Source organism: Spea bombifrons, chromosome 6 (genome assembly GCF_027358695.1).
Source record: "Spea bombifrons isolate aSpeBom1 chromosome 6, aSpeBom1.2.pri, whole genome shotgun sequence".
Lineage (NCBI taxonomy): Eukaryota > Metazoa > Chordata > Amphibia > Anura > Pelobatidae > Spea > Spea bombifrons.
In genome coordinates, this window is record NC_071092.1 from 27,861,002 (window position 1) to 27,875,203 (window position 14,202).

Below are 14,202 nucleotides of genomic sequence, written 5' to 3' on the forward strand. Positions count from 1 at the left end.
CTGTGCCGAGTGTTCCCCCTGAGGCTGTAAATAGCTGTTACTCTAAATTCTCAGCACTCCTTATCTGCACAAAGCGCAGGAACTGTATGCCCAGACCAGGCCTTTTTTTTTTTTGGGGGGGGGGCAGATTAGACAAATTACCCATATTTTTTATGTCAAAATGAGAAGCCTAAACATTAAAAGGTAATTTATAATAAAAATATATTTTTTTTTCAAAATGTTTCAATAAATTTAAACTAGTAACAATTGGAGAATTTGAGTTTTTGTTGTCTCCAGTTGTTACCAACTTAAAATTATTGAAACATTTTGGAAAAAAAAGTTTATACTTTTTATTAACACTAGCCTTCCGAAATTGAACAATAAAGCTACGTAAGCCATCACTTTATTTGCGTTTAATTAGTTTTTTGGGGCATATGAATTAGTTTTATGGTTTAATATAGTCACACCATAGCACTTAAGTCAAATATATACAATACGCCATTATTATTATTAATTATAGCAATACATCCCAAAAGTTTACCCAATCAATACACATTCCGGGGTATGATAACCTTAAATCAACAGATACAAAAGGGCAAGTTCACAAATGACAGTCACTTTTTTAACGAAATATTTAATTCGTAAATAGTATTATTCTATAGCACTACATAATCAATCAGGTGTTATTGCCTAAAACATATGGGGATGCCTATAAAAAACCTCAGACCCCCTCCATCCCAATCCCCACCCTGTTTTCTCTGAAAGAGAAAAAAAAAAAAGAATATCCAGTTTCCATGGCAACAGGGCCGATTGTGGAATCCTGTGAAAGGCCTGTGTTTTGGGCACTGTGATCTGTGTTCTCATAACGTACACACACAGATGGCATTCCTGCAGCCCTCAACAGTTAAAGTGCAAGAACAGAACTGTTTCACTTGTGAACATTGTTTTTTAATCTTTATTCATTAAGAAAGAACAATATAGACGAAAACAATGTATACAAATATAAAAAGAAATAAAGATTACAATACAACCCCCCTCCCCCCACAAAAAAAGCTGATTCATCAAGCAGTTCAATAGAGGGGGGGGGAGAATATATATATATTTCTAAACATTCTTATACACAAGGGTTATCTGTACAACCCCCTGCCCCCCCACCCACGGAGTTTTTTTTGTAGGTACTCCATGTTTAAAATGTTATATCGGATGTAGTGTTAATCCAGTTTACCCCTTTTTTCCCATATTAAATTAGAAAACAGATTTTTTTTAGTGCTCAAGTAAACTTTTAATCTTGTTTACATACTTTGGCAATTAGAATCTCTGTATCAAATCAATTAACAGTTATAACCATATTGAGGTTTATTTAAAGAAGGCTAATCAAGGTTTCCTATCCCAAATGATATTGTCCAGTTTTTCTCAATAAATCAGAGGGCATACCCAGATGGCATTCCTAACACCGCAGCGCTCAACAGATAAAGTGAGGGAACGGACCTCTTTCAATTGCGAACATTATGCTTTACAAAATAAAAGTTGAGATTGTCCCTAATCATGTCACACCCAATAACTACTCATAAGATCATCCCACGTCTTCCCATTATACTAAGTTAACCCTCTATAGACACCCTATAAACTATCTGCATTCATAAGCAACAGCTTATATCAACAAATGCTAATATAACGCGTTATCCGATAACTGGAGTCCGTGAGTGCAGACTCAAAGGTGTACCATTAAACAGCAATTAATTCAATTAATTAAAGTTACATACAGAATGCAGTAGCAACTGGTGGATGAATTGAGGAAATTTAGACAAATTTCTACTTTGAAAAGATGACATCATGCAGGTTGCCTTGAGCAAATAGTATTTTAGGTTTTACATTTGTCATTCACAAGCCTTAACTCGGGAGAGTGTAATATGGTGCCCTTACTTCTTACCCAAGGCACTGCTGCCTTTTGTCTCAATGACCTCTTCTGAAAGCGACCCTGTTTTATGTCTCAGCCACTGGCTCGCTGGCTAACATCTGGATTACCATAACAGCTGGCGGTCGTGTATAAAATGGACAGTGCAAACGTTCAAATGGGGGGATTTGACTGTGTAATCTGCGCACAGCTTCACAATTATTACATACCAGCCAAAAATGTTAGGAGCCAGGTTCTTTTTTCTTCCCCAATCATGTTTTTATTTTCATATATTACCCAACCTGGCGCCCGGAGGTTTGTGGGGCCTTGCCATACACTAACAAACACCAACACACTCTAACACCATACGGTAACAGACACGCTAACATCTTACACTCACAAACGCTAACACACACTAACATTCTATGCTCATGCACACACACGCCAACACTAAATGATGATACACACTCATGCTAATATAACAAACACCAGCATATACGCTAGCACCATGCTTTTATGCACATTCACACACATGACAAACACAGAAAATAATTAGTAAAGCACAGACAGCAAAGACTTGGTAAGCCCATGAAATCTTTATAGAAACCTCCATAAAGGTTGAATAGAATATTTAGGACAGCACATAGCTTCCAGTGCTTTCTGAGCCTAAATTACTTTGTAGAAACCAGGGATCGAGAGGAACTCAAGTCTTCACATTTCTACGGCAAATCATCTGGTTTGACAAACAAAATTGTGGCAAATCTTTAATGCATAGATTTCTGCCCTGCCTTACAGGGGTGGGACGAGCTACTTTAACCATGTCTTACCTATCCCTTGGATTATGGCAGAAGAACAGGGACAAATTTCAGTGAAATCACATTATTTAAGACTGAAATATATATATAATATATATTGTGATAAGAGCAGAAGTTTAGGTTCTATCAGATACCTAGAAAGGGGAGTTCCAAAAGGGAAAGGTCCGGGAAAGGAGTATGTAGGACCCAGCACTATGTAGAGCTATTTAAGCAGTTGGGGGGGGTATTCACTAATTATTTTCACCAAATTCCAAACTTGAATTTATTATTCAGATGAACAGTAACCCTTATCTGGAAAGCATTGCTATTTATCATTCACACACGCAAACAAATAATCTAGTTAACAGAGATGCTGTAAGGCCGAGTGGCTACAGCTCATTAACTATATTGCCGTTTGGGTTGCTACGCAATATGGGAAGAAGAAAAGAAGGCTTTTTTATTTTTCTAGCGTCATCGGTCACGCAGCCTGTCCTCACTGTGCCAGCAGGCGGCTAAATTCAGAGGTTTCCCAGTGAGCAGTCACAATGACAGATGCCAGCTTTTCCTCGCAGTGCTGAAAGCTGCCTTTGTAACTGCGGCTGCCTCATCATACTTTCCGGCCTTGGAGATAAAATGGCAGCCCCCTCCCTGCATTAACGTAAACAGCACCGCCTGTCAAAAGCACAAAGTGATCCTGTGTCAGTGGATTCAGAAACATCAGCCCCCATTCACACCAAGGTATGACGAAAGTGTACAAAACAGGCCTATTTTTGTACCTAACGTTGTGAGTGCCAGCGGGAGAAAACGGCACTTTGGAAAGATTTCTGCTATTTCAATGGAAAGCAAAACGGGATAATCTACTAAAACTCTCAGCAGCCCTAACCAGATAGAAGTTTAATGAAAGAATGCAAATTAATTTATTAGAACTCAGACTTCTAAATGCATCAAAACTGGTTCTTCAGCCAAAATAAAAATATATTTTTATGACGACAGATCTCAATACAGTAATGTTTATTATGGATGGGATATTGTCATTTCTAGAATTATCTGGAATGTTGTAAAAATAAGTCTGACGTATGGGGGCTATGTGCGTAATGAAACATCACTTGCCATCTGGTTGTCTTTCAAAGTTAGATGTTTTACACATGTGGCCAAATGCCACCCATCGCACCTAGAATGCCACATCAAAACATATAGCTTGGTAGGAGCATCAAGACTCAAGTAATTTAACTGGGGGGGGATGCTCTGCCCCATTATACTGAATTGGGTAAACAGCAAAGAGCGTACAGATAATGTATCTCACCGGCTGTCTTAGAAATCTAGATTTTCTTTGACATTCCACTAAATGAGGTTTGCACAACTAGAAAATCCCCAGATCACTGAGAACGTTCTTACTTGAGACGATCAGCAGAAAACGGCCTTCTTTAATGGCTGAACACAACCACAAGACAGCTTCCAACTGCTTTGGAGCTGAATAAGTAGCCTTAAGGTATACTTGGGAGACACAAACTGCAAGCACAGTGTAAGGGCAAACAATCATTAAGAATCGCTTTTATTCTACACTTTAAATAAATAAATAAAAAAATTAATAAAATGTATGACCATGTAGTAGTTTCACAGGATTTTTGCATCATCCTCCATTGAAATCAGATTACACATGATAGGGTACGTTCACCATATCCTGTGCGATTGCTGGTTAATTCATCTGGAATGCCTGCATGTCAGGACGAAAATCAGGAACTTCTGCTTCCCTACACCTCATCAGAGAAAAGGGAGTAGATAGTGTCTGGTGATAATGGCTCAGTGAGTGTTTATATTTCCTGGCATTTTAACAAATATGTTTAGCGATGACTGTTAGAGGGCACTGCTGCCCTATATCTATATCTATCTATCAAGCAACAATGCTGAGGGCACAAGTAGGGCATGCTACATTTAAAAAGTCCACAACTATTCTTAAGAGGATCAGTAATGCTGCCCATGAATCTGTGAAGGGTTATAAGGCCATTTCCAAACAAGAAGTCCATCATGTTAAATGTTAAAGTTCATGACAGTACAATTAGAAAAAGACTGAACAAGTATGGTTATGTGGAAGCGTTGCCGGGAGAAAGCCTATTCTATCTAAAATGAACATGGCAGCACAGCTTAGGAACAATGTCCTTTGGACAGATGAGACCAAAGTGGAGATGTTTGGTGAAAATCAAACACACCATATCAGCACAAACACCTCACACCAACTGGCAAGCACAGTGATGGTGGTGGTGGAGGGGTGGTGGTGGGGATGTGGTAATCTTGGGCTTTCCAGCCACAGGAACTGGGAACCTTGCAATCATTTAGTTGACCATGAACTCCTCTGTGTACCAAAGTATTATAGAGCCAAATGTGAGGCTGTCACACAGCAAAAGCCTGGCCATAATTGGGTCATGCAACAGGACAATGACCCCAAGTACCACCAGCAAATCTACAACACAATGGCTGAAAGAGAAAAGAATCAAGGTGTTACGAATGCCAAGTCAAAGTCCAGACCTAAGCCTGATTTAAATGCTGTGATGGGACCTTAAGAGAGCTGAGCATAAACCTAAATGAATTGAAGCAACGTTGTAAAGAAGAGTGGGCCACAATTCCTCCACAAAGATGTGAGAGATTGATAAAGTCATACAGAAAACAATTACTTTAAGTTATTTCTGCTAAAGGTGGTCCTACAAGCTATTGAATCATAAGGTGTACTTAGTTTTTCACACATGGATTCTCCATTTTGGCTTCAGTTTTGTTGAATAAATCATGAAACTGTAATATGTCATGTGTTGTTGTTCATCTGAGGGTCTATTTACCTAAGTTTTAGCCCTGCTAAGGAACAGATGATTGTTATTATTTCCTGATATGTAAAACCATAGAATTCAAAGAGGATGTATTTGCTTTTTCACATGACTGTATACACATATATCTACACACACCATATTGACTGAACATCTTTATGCCAGTAACACTGCAGCTCTTACCATTTGAATGGGCTTCTTCCTCAGGTCCCGCTCGGTCACCAGCTTTTCACGGTCAGTGACATAAAGCCCACGCTGAGCCAGGGCTTGGATGACCGCATCATGTCCTAGAAGGGGTTTGGCCGTATCACTTTTTAGGATCAGGCTCCCAGCCCGACAGTACAAGTCAGCAGATAGGAGGAGGTTCGCAACAGGAGGTTTCATATGTTCTTGGTCATACTGGTCTGTGTAGAAGGGCTCCTGGAGTTCTTCTGGAATATTCTCTGCAGGTGACAGAAACAAACAGCAGGTCAACATAAGATTATATGTCTTATGTGCTTTTTTTACGGTACTTTACTTTCCCTATTGTAAAAGTACAGCTGTCACTTATTTGCCAATAGGCTGCCTGTGGGGGACTTCAAATTTTACAGAACAAAATATAATGTAAAGAAACCTTTACATGACTTAATTTGAGAGGCCAATTGAAATTGATAAAAAAAAAAAAATCACTGAATAATATTTCCCCTCAAGACAGCATGTAATATCAAGATATTTCCCCTCAAGACAGCATGAAATATTAAGTGTAGTGCTGTACATAAGCTAAGGGTAGCTTCAGCTGGAAACGTACAGGACTGTTGGAGTGGAGCCATGAAAAAGTAAATACATTTTACCAAACTTGGGGTACTTTGATGTAGTGGCGGGCTAAGCGATATACCATATAGTGTGACGGAATACCCAATATCCATGACATAGGTGTTTTTTGAATGGTACCTATCCTTGGGATCTTGAGCCCCCCCCCCCATGTTAGTCATAGAATAAAATAAACATTTAAGTTTACATCCGAAGAAGGGACCTCTAAAGTCTTGAACACCGACTTGACTTTCTATTTTCCTATATTCCTGTTGGTACTTAAAAGCATCAACACTTTGGATTAGAGAAACATTGAAATCCAAACTACAGATTACCCTTGTTGTTCTTTAATTTCTTAATTATCTTGAACTTGAAAGGGGAGGAATAACCATACAGAACCTCAATTACATTGGTTTATTTTGTGTACCGAACAGCAAACAAGATTTGAGACAAGTCCTAGATCTGCTGTAAAGGTTTTCACTTGTGTTTCCTTCATCCAATACCTTAGTTTATTACACTCCCACCAACAAGCATATATCAGCATATAAAGCACTGCATTCCACGTGGACACCAAATGAGGTTAAGAATTAATTACAGACAATTGTTCGCATCTGGAAATCCAGAAATGTTTTATTTCTCAAAAATTAAAATAAATCCGATTAGGAGCGAGGCTTCCCTGGTTTAAATGTTCATGGTAATGACATGGATCTGTCAGAGCAGATTAAGCGGAGGCTGAGAGCCATTACAACTCTCCTGGCTGTAAAACGCTTCGGTGACTCATACACCGCAGAAGAATCTCAACACATATTTTCCTTGCCTTGGCTCATATTCCAGCTCCCAGAAAAAAAAAAACAGGCATACCAAGTAGATTGTTGTTAAAACAACACATCAACGGATCTGCTGTCACCACTGGTGTTGGGCAACCTCCGACTTGCCAGCTCTGTGGACAACTCTCATCATGAGAATTGTAGAGTGCTGAACCGTCATGTTACCATAAACGTGTTCATGATACATACATACATAAAAGTACATTTTTGATTAGTTTATAGGGGAGTATGGGTGATTTTTATTTCATTTGATCCATATCTCAAAGATTAAAGAAATGTGTAACCTTTGTAGGTAAAGTCATTTTAATCTTCAAACCCAGTGCGTTTCATTTGATTACCTGAGAGAAAATAGGTTTTTATCCGAGTGCATCCAGCGTACAAGTAAATGGATAAAATTGCTGATTTCACACCTACAACATTTCTCAAGGACAACCGCAGAGGCAGTAAAACGGGCCGTTATCCATTACACTGCAAGTTACGAGGAGCCGACGTGAAGCAGCTTTTTGCTTAATTAAATCTTAATCTGTAGTGATATTTCAAGCTCCCTAATGTACCATGCCATCCAACTAACCAGCAACTCTGCTTAACCCGAGAAAGTTTGTAGGTGTATATAATGTATCCTTAAAATCAATGCCTTGCTGAATCCATAATACTATAAACACGTCCTTAAAATTAACATGCTTAACTCCTCTAGGCTGCAGTCATTGGATGCAAGGAAAAGGCATGGATTGGTTGAAAAGCTCTGTTGCCATGACAGTAAAAGAAGCCCAACAGTATTTTCCCAAGCAAATCTGAATTTCTGGCAACAGTGCAAACTCTCCATGGGTCACAGATGGGTCCTTAGTAAATGACCAGTCAACTGGATGTCTTATTTGCGCTTAAAAGATCGATAGGGGCTTCCTTAAACAAACGTTTAAACCTGCTTGGGATATTTGGTTGGGGTGTTGAGACAATGTCCTACAAGGCCCTAAATCAGGGTAAATAAACCTTAATTTACATCAACAAATATATCTATGCATTTAATAAGGACACGGATTCCTTGTTTTGTTGTATACAAAATAACATAGTCGTATCGCTTATCTGAGATACTGGGGTCATAGTAGCAGAGAAAACAATATATAGCAACAATTAACTTAATGATCAGTATCTTATCCAATATACTGTAGGTAAAAAAAGTGCAAATACAGATACAATTTAAAATGCAGTTTAGTACGGCAACACTAAACTAAAAGCACTTAAAAAAATCCAGACAAAAGTGCAAGGATTCCAATGTGGTCTAGAAATTATAGGAGAGACATGCAAATAATTATATATGTACGTTTTTTTGTGAATTAAATAAACCGGTTAACTTAAAGGGTTGTCTATGGCCCCATACAGCCTCACCAAAATCGAACACAGTGCTCTGGAAGTACTTTAAACAAACAAAAAAAAAGAGAAAAAAAGAAAAAAGCAAAACAAAAAAGCACACACTTTCCAGCTGAAAACTGTAGTATTATACCTCCTCTGCTATCACCAGTACTAAAAAAAATTAGTTAAAAGTAACTTTAGGCTACCTTGAAATCTGGTGTACACCAGCGATGGAGCTTTATGTCATTAATTACCTTCTGCTTACACAGTGCTGAGCAGGAGATGTGGCAGGGAAAGTGACCAAGTGTATAGAAAGGGTTCTCTATACGCATTGGATAAATACTAAAGATTAGACGGTCACACTCAAGCTTGTTTAAGAACGGGGCAAAGAACTGAAGAATAGTAAGATTCCACAAACTTCCTAAAAGGAAGTATACTTTTGTTATAACCAATGTTACATTTAGGTCATTAACCCATTAAAGGAACACTGTAACCATGCACTGTGATGCATATAACAACTTTGCACTGGAAAAACATTAATGCAAAGGTGATGCTAACACGTAGGGATGCATTATAGCCTCCTTGTATGCATTTGTACTGCGCCCCTGCTTTCAGCTCACTTACAAGTGAGTATGGGCAGTATATTCATCACTAGCCAGCTCCAGCTCACATGGGAGTTACTGGGGGCCTAAACAGACCCCCACTCAGTGCATGTATAGAAATGGACGCATTTGTGAGCCAGTGAACTGGTGTGACTCGTGGAGAGCATCTTCTTGAAAGTTTTGTGTGTTTTTCCCCTTATATTGATGTAATAAATATACATTTGTCAAGGAAGACACTAAACCATCTCTTTAAAATCACACACAGACTTAATAAAAGACGTAATGTTTTTCCATTCTTGAGTAAGAAGGAAGTACCCATGATTAATATATTGCAGATAATGCCCCATTATAAGTAAATATTGCATTGCATAGAAAATTAGTGGTATATTAAGATTACAAGACAAAGCAAGAATAAACAAAACTGAACTCCAAAGCCTCAACAAGAATGTTGCTCCATCCAAGATTCCATACTGAAGGACCAGCAAATACTACCGTCTGTAAACATGGGTAATGAATGCATCAAAGTCCTAAGACATCTGGTAAAAGGCTCTATTCAAAATAGGACCAAAGACCGTAGTCGGGAGGAAAGCTGGCCAAACAGTTAAGACGTACAATAAGTTACACGGTTACAGGCGTTTGGGGAGTTTAGTGGCCCCAACAATCCACTAACCTACTTGATTGACTCTGGGAGTTGGGGCATCGACAGAGATCTATACAAAATGTTAGCTTCTATACAATCAGGTTTAGATGTCACCGGCTCTTGGGGTTTGTACATCGAGAAGGAACCTGTATCATCTTGCTGTACGAACAGCCCTGAGCATATTTTAACACAAAAAGTTTGAGCAGTGAATAATATCTGGTAAGACGTAATCTCTCTTACTTGCAGGTGATATACGTGGAGAAACAAAGAGCATACCACCGGAGGTGAATGGTTTGAAGAAGGTCAATAGACAAAGGCATAGAGGGCACAGCCATGCTTTGAGTTTGACGCTAAAGAGGTTTCACCTTCACAATGGAATTTACTGCTTAGTAAAACTTTGTATAGTAAATACCTTCAAGAATCGTCTGGCACTGTGCTGCAAAACGTGGTATAAATATACCGATAGGATAGCCATAAAATCTTCAATACGATGCCTATGCTTATTTTGGTAACTTGGGGTATGTATACTATACACACCTATATAACATAGGCAGCTCAGGTTCTACATCCAGAATTTAGCATAGTAAGCAACAGCATGAATAAATCTGCAAGAATAGGTTAAACGTTCATACGGATCATGTGTCCAGTTGATACGTGAACCAAATAAGTGAGAAGAGAGATCAGATATGTCAGACTGTAAGCCCTATAATGTCTTCTGTAAACGTCTTCTGGGTTAATCTTGTTGGAAGATTGTATATCATCACTTTTAATTACCGGTATATTCATTCTCACTGCCTGCCATGGAATTGTGGGGGTTCTTCCCGGTTTCCGCACCCGGAAGAGTTGCTGGAGTATACAGGGAGGAGAAAATATGGGTGTGTGTATGATACGGGGTTGACAAATTTGAGAAGCATTTTGGAGACAACATGAACAAGGGTATCCATAGCCGTCTACACTAAATAATTAATAAGGTTAGGAACTTGCAGTAACACGTTAAAGAGCCACCGCTTCGGGGGGGTATATATGTGGATTTACATTTTTCATTGATATATTACATGATTATGTTATGTACTATCACAGTTCAGTGTACACGAAGAGATCCCCTAATCAGGACTGTACATTAAAACAAGTAGTGTATTTTTTTTTCACTTTCGGAGGCCTATTTCATCATAAAATACATCTATTTAAAAGGGAGATTGAAATAAGGAATACAATTACAACACATGAACCATCATTAATCATACCCCCAATACTTTTAATGGTGCCACATGTTCAATAATGGGTACTATCTGAAATTATCATTTGACCTCCCTTTTGCTTTTTTTAAGCTTTTGAGCCAAAGGATTCACCAGCGGATACCAAAGGCAACCAAAACAGACAAATCTGAATAAATACTAAACATTGGAGATTGTTCTGGAAACCTATTGAATTGAATTGTGCCAGACACACATCACCCTATGGATACTAGGAATGGTAGTTAAACGGTTTCTGTGAATTGATATTTGACCAACAGTGGACTGGGAAGCTGAACCATTGAGTTTCCATGGCAACCCACTTAAAAAGGGAAGATAGGAAATTCTCACTTCCTATTGGAATCCCAGCAATTCCTGTAGGGAATGTGCGTAAAAAGGCATTATCTGATTCTTTTTTTAACTTTTCTATATATAAACTACCAAGAGAAAAATAATGCTATAGTTAAGTAGTTAGGACCTGCAGCATAATTCATTCAGGCCAGGAAGGAATATCCCTAGCACATGTAACCCCTTACTATTTTATAACCGAGAATGTAATAATTTATGTAAAAGTTCCAATAAACTACAAGTTCACATATATGATTAACCCTAACGCATGAATTCCACACATCATAAAGAAATGTATACACAAAATACAAAAAAAACAAAACAAAAAAAAAAAAAACACAAAAACTCACCTGCCCCATAGGCTTTGGCCACCAACCAGGCCAAATTACTGGCCACCTTTGCCCTGTTAAAGTCATAATGGTCAAAGGGTTTGATGGCGGGAACAATAAATGTCTTCTTTACCTCCTGGCCACTTGCTGATACGTCCACCATGGTTGGTTGAGGTTGGTCCTTCAATTTACATGATTTGCAGCATAAATCCAAACCTAGTCAGTTTATCATCTTGGAAGAGGTCAGATTTTTTAACACTAAATTAATTCTAATTGGACCATTTAATGGGTCAGAAAGCACAGTTTAGTAGTCTTGAAACAGTCTTTTTGATACACCGTTGGGTGTTTTTATGCAGGTTGACAAATGACCAATGCTTGGGGTTTAGATCATTCAAACGTCAATTAACTCAAATTAAGTATATGCAATCCCAGCAGGTTGAGTAATATTTAGTGTTCCTGGTTACATCACTGATCATGTAGTGTGACCAAATCAACAGGTGGAGGTAATTCTTAAAAAAAAATTAAATCAATAAAAAATATTTAATTAATATCCTCCTAAAATGCTTGGGATTAAAAACCTTAAAAAAAATGTTAAAAAAAAAAAAAAAAAAAAATCAGCGATGCTTCCTGACCCTGCAACACTGATCTCTCATATCTTATTAAAAACCGACACTATATGCATGACTAACATCAATGAATGTAATACTTTGTATCCATCTTTTCTGGTCACAGCAAATATTTAGGGATCCAGGGTGATCCAGCCCACAAACAGCAGAGCTATAGAATTGTTTATTGCTTAATAACTTGATGGTGTCTTGATCGTAGCAGGAAAAGAAATCCGATGGGTGCCCAGGGATCCTTGAATCTCTGCAACAATGGATCTGCCAGATTCCGAACAGCTGGGAGAGGGTGGGATCCCGTTGGTATGGTGGCTTTGTCAATCCTCAATGATCATATACACACTGGCTCCTCAACATCTGCAGCCCGGAGAAATGACAGCAGATCCCCAGTAACCTCCCAGGGATCCAGTGACTAAGGCCACCAATGAATCAGGATCCCATTCAGCCAGAGCAGCACTCCCATCACATGTACTGGCAGGAGCAGTGATCCCATGCGTGGCCTCGTAAGTAGGAAAGGAAAAAAAAGATGTCACTTCCAGACTTGCTTTACTGGACCCGCCAGTGAAGGGGGGATCTCGTCAATCCAGCGATGCCCAGCACGGGATTACGGCAACTCAGTTGGCTGTCATGATGCGAGGTATCTTTATATTCCAGGCCCTCGCTGCCATGTAATTCTTGATCCGCCGCTTAATTCATAGAACATCTACCCCTCCTCCTACGACACTATTGCTCTCTATTTTCTTTATTCCTCCCCGTTTCCTCCACTCCCCGCCCGCTCGCCGTCGCTGCGGGTTTTCCTGCCGCACTGGATTGAGGACAGCCGCTACCACTGCGCATGCGGAATCCGCAAGAGGAGGTGAAGTGCGCAGGCGCATTAGGGGCTACACGTCTTTCTGTAGTCTTCCCTTTACACATGCGCAGTAGGCACCAATCAGCCGGTATTGCTGACATACCCAGCACATATCTGCACTTGCTAGTGCTAGTATGATGGCATCCCACTTATAGCTTGTCACTGCAGCAGGGATCACACAAGGCCATGGTTATAGTGTTTGTAATAAAAGTGTATTAAACTCAGCACAGCTTTTACCAATATATCTATTTAGTTACAACAATCAGAACACTGAAACATTCCTTTACCCAGTAGCATGGTTAATAATGTCTACTCCTTAGAACTGTTTGGTCAGATGATGTCAAATCTGTCTGTACCCAACATGTGGGTGGAAAATTGCCATTTGTTAGGGGTTCTGAAAAAATGCATGTATGTAGAGAGTACTCAGCACACGCTGACATGTCAGCAGGCAGTATGTTCTCCCCCAGCCCCCCTTTACAACCTTTAGGCAGTTGGGATAGGGCCTTATTCACAAATATACATTTTACCTATAAGTGAAACAAACTGACTCCGCAAAAATATCAGAAGAATGCATTTTCAGAATCCGAACGTATCTGAATGTAACGCTATTGCAAAGGCTGGAAATGTTCCCGAGACCATCCCTCCCATCGGTTTCCCTTTTCCTGTTCTCACATCCTCCTCTTTCAGGCCACACTAGGGTTAGCTGAACCTAATAGCCATTAGAAACATTTCAATGTATAACCACTACAAGCTCATCCAAATAATCTTTTCTGTTACTCATCAGAGCAGCAGTAGCGATGACATTTTGATGTTCAAGATTGTCAGCTTGCGAGCCAAGCCTCTCCACCTAATGTATCGGTTTGTCTTAGTCTGTCAATCCCTTGAATATATGTATTGTATGAAGCGCTGCGTAAACTGTTGGAGCTATATAAATAAAAAATAATAATAATACAAATCCTCCCTTTAACAAGCAAGTCATTGATTGTCTGCCAGAGGCTGATATGCCTTTATGTGTTTTAATTAGCAGTCAATACAATTTAATTTTATATTTTTAATGAGAGCTAGCTATCCCAAATAAAAACAGGCATGATACGGAACCGGATAGATGAGCTAAAAAGTTATTCTGATAAGTAAAGGC

The 14,202-nt window shown here is 39.1% G+C and overlaps 1 protein-coding gene across 1 annotated transcript in view; it reads right to left on the bottom strand.

Moving 5' to 3' along the window:
* Positions 1-11,837, bottom strand: part of CAMSAP2 (calmodulin regulated spectrin associated protein family member 2) — a 33,510-nt gene extending 21,673 nt beyond the window's left edge. The window contains exons 1-2 of the mRNA XM_053469776.1: positions 11,616-11,837; positions 5,664-5,923 (exon numbers count right to left, since the gene is read on the bottom strand). Of these exons, the coding sequence (XP_053325751.1) occupies positions 5,664-5,923; positions 11,616-11,757 (402 nt within the window). The 5' untranslated portion in view covers positions 11,758-11,837. The remainder of the gene's footprint in view (positions 1-5,663; positions 5,924-11,615) is intronic.
* Positions 11,838-14,202: the final 2,365 nt, after the last annotated feature.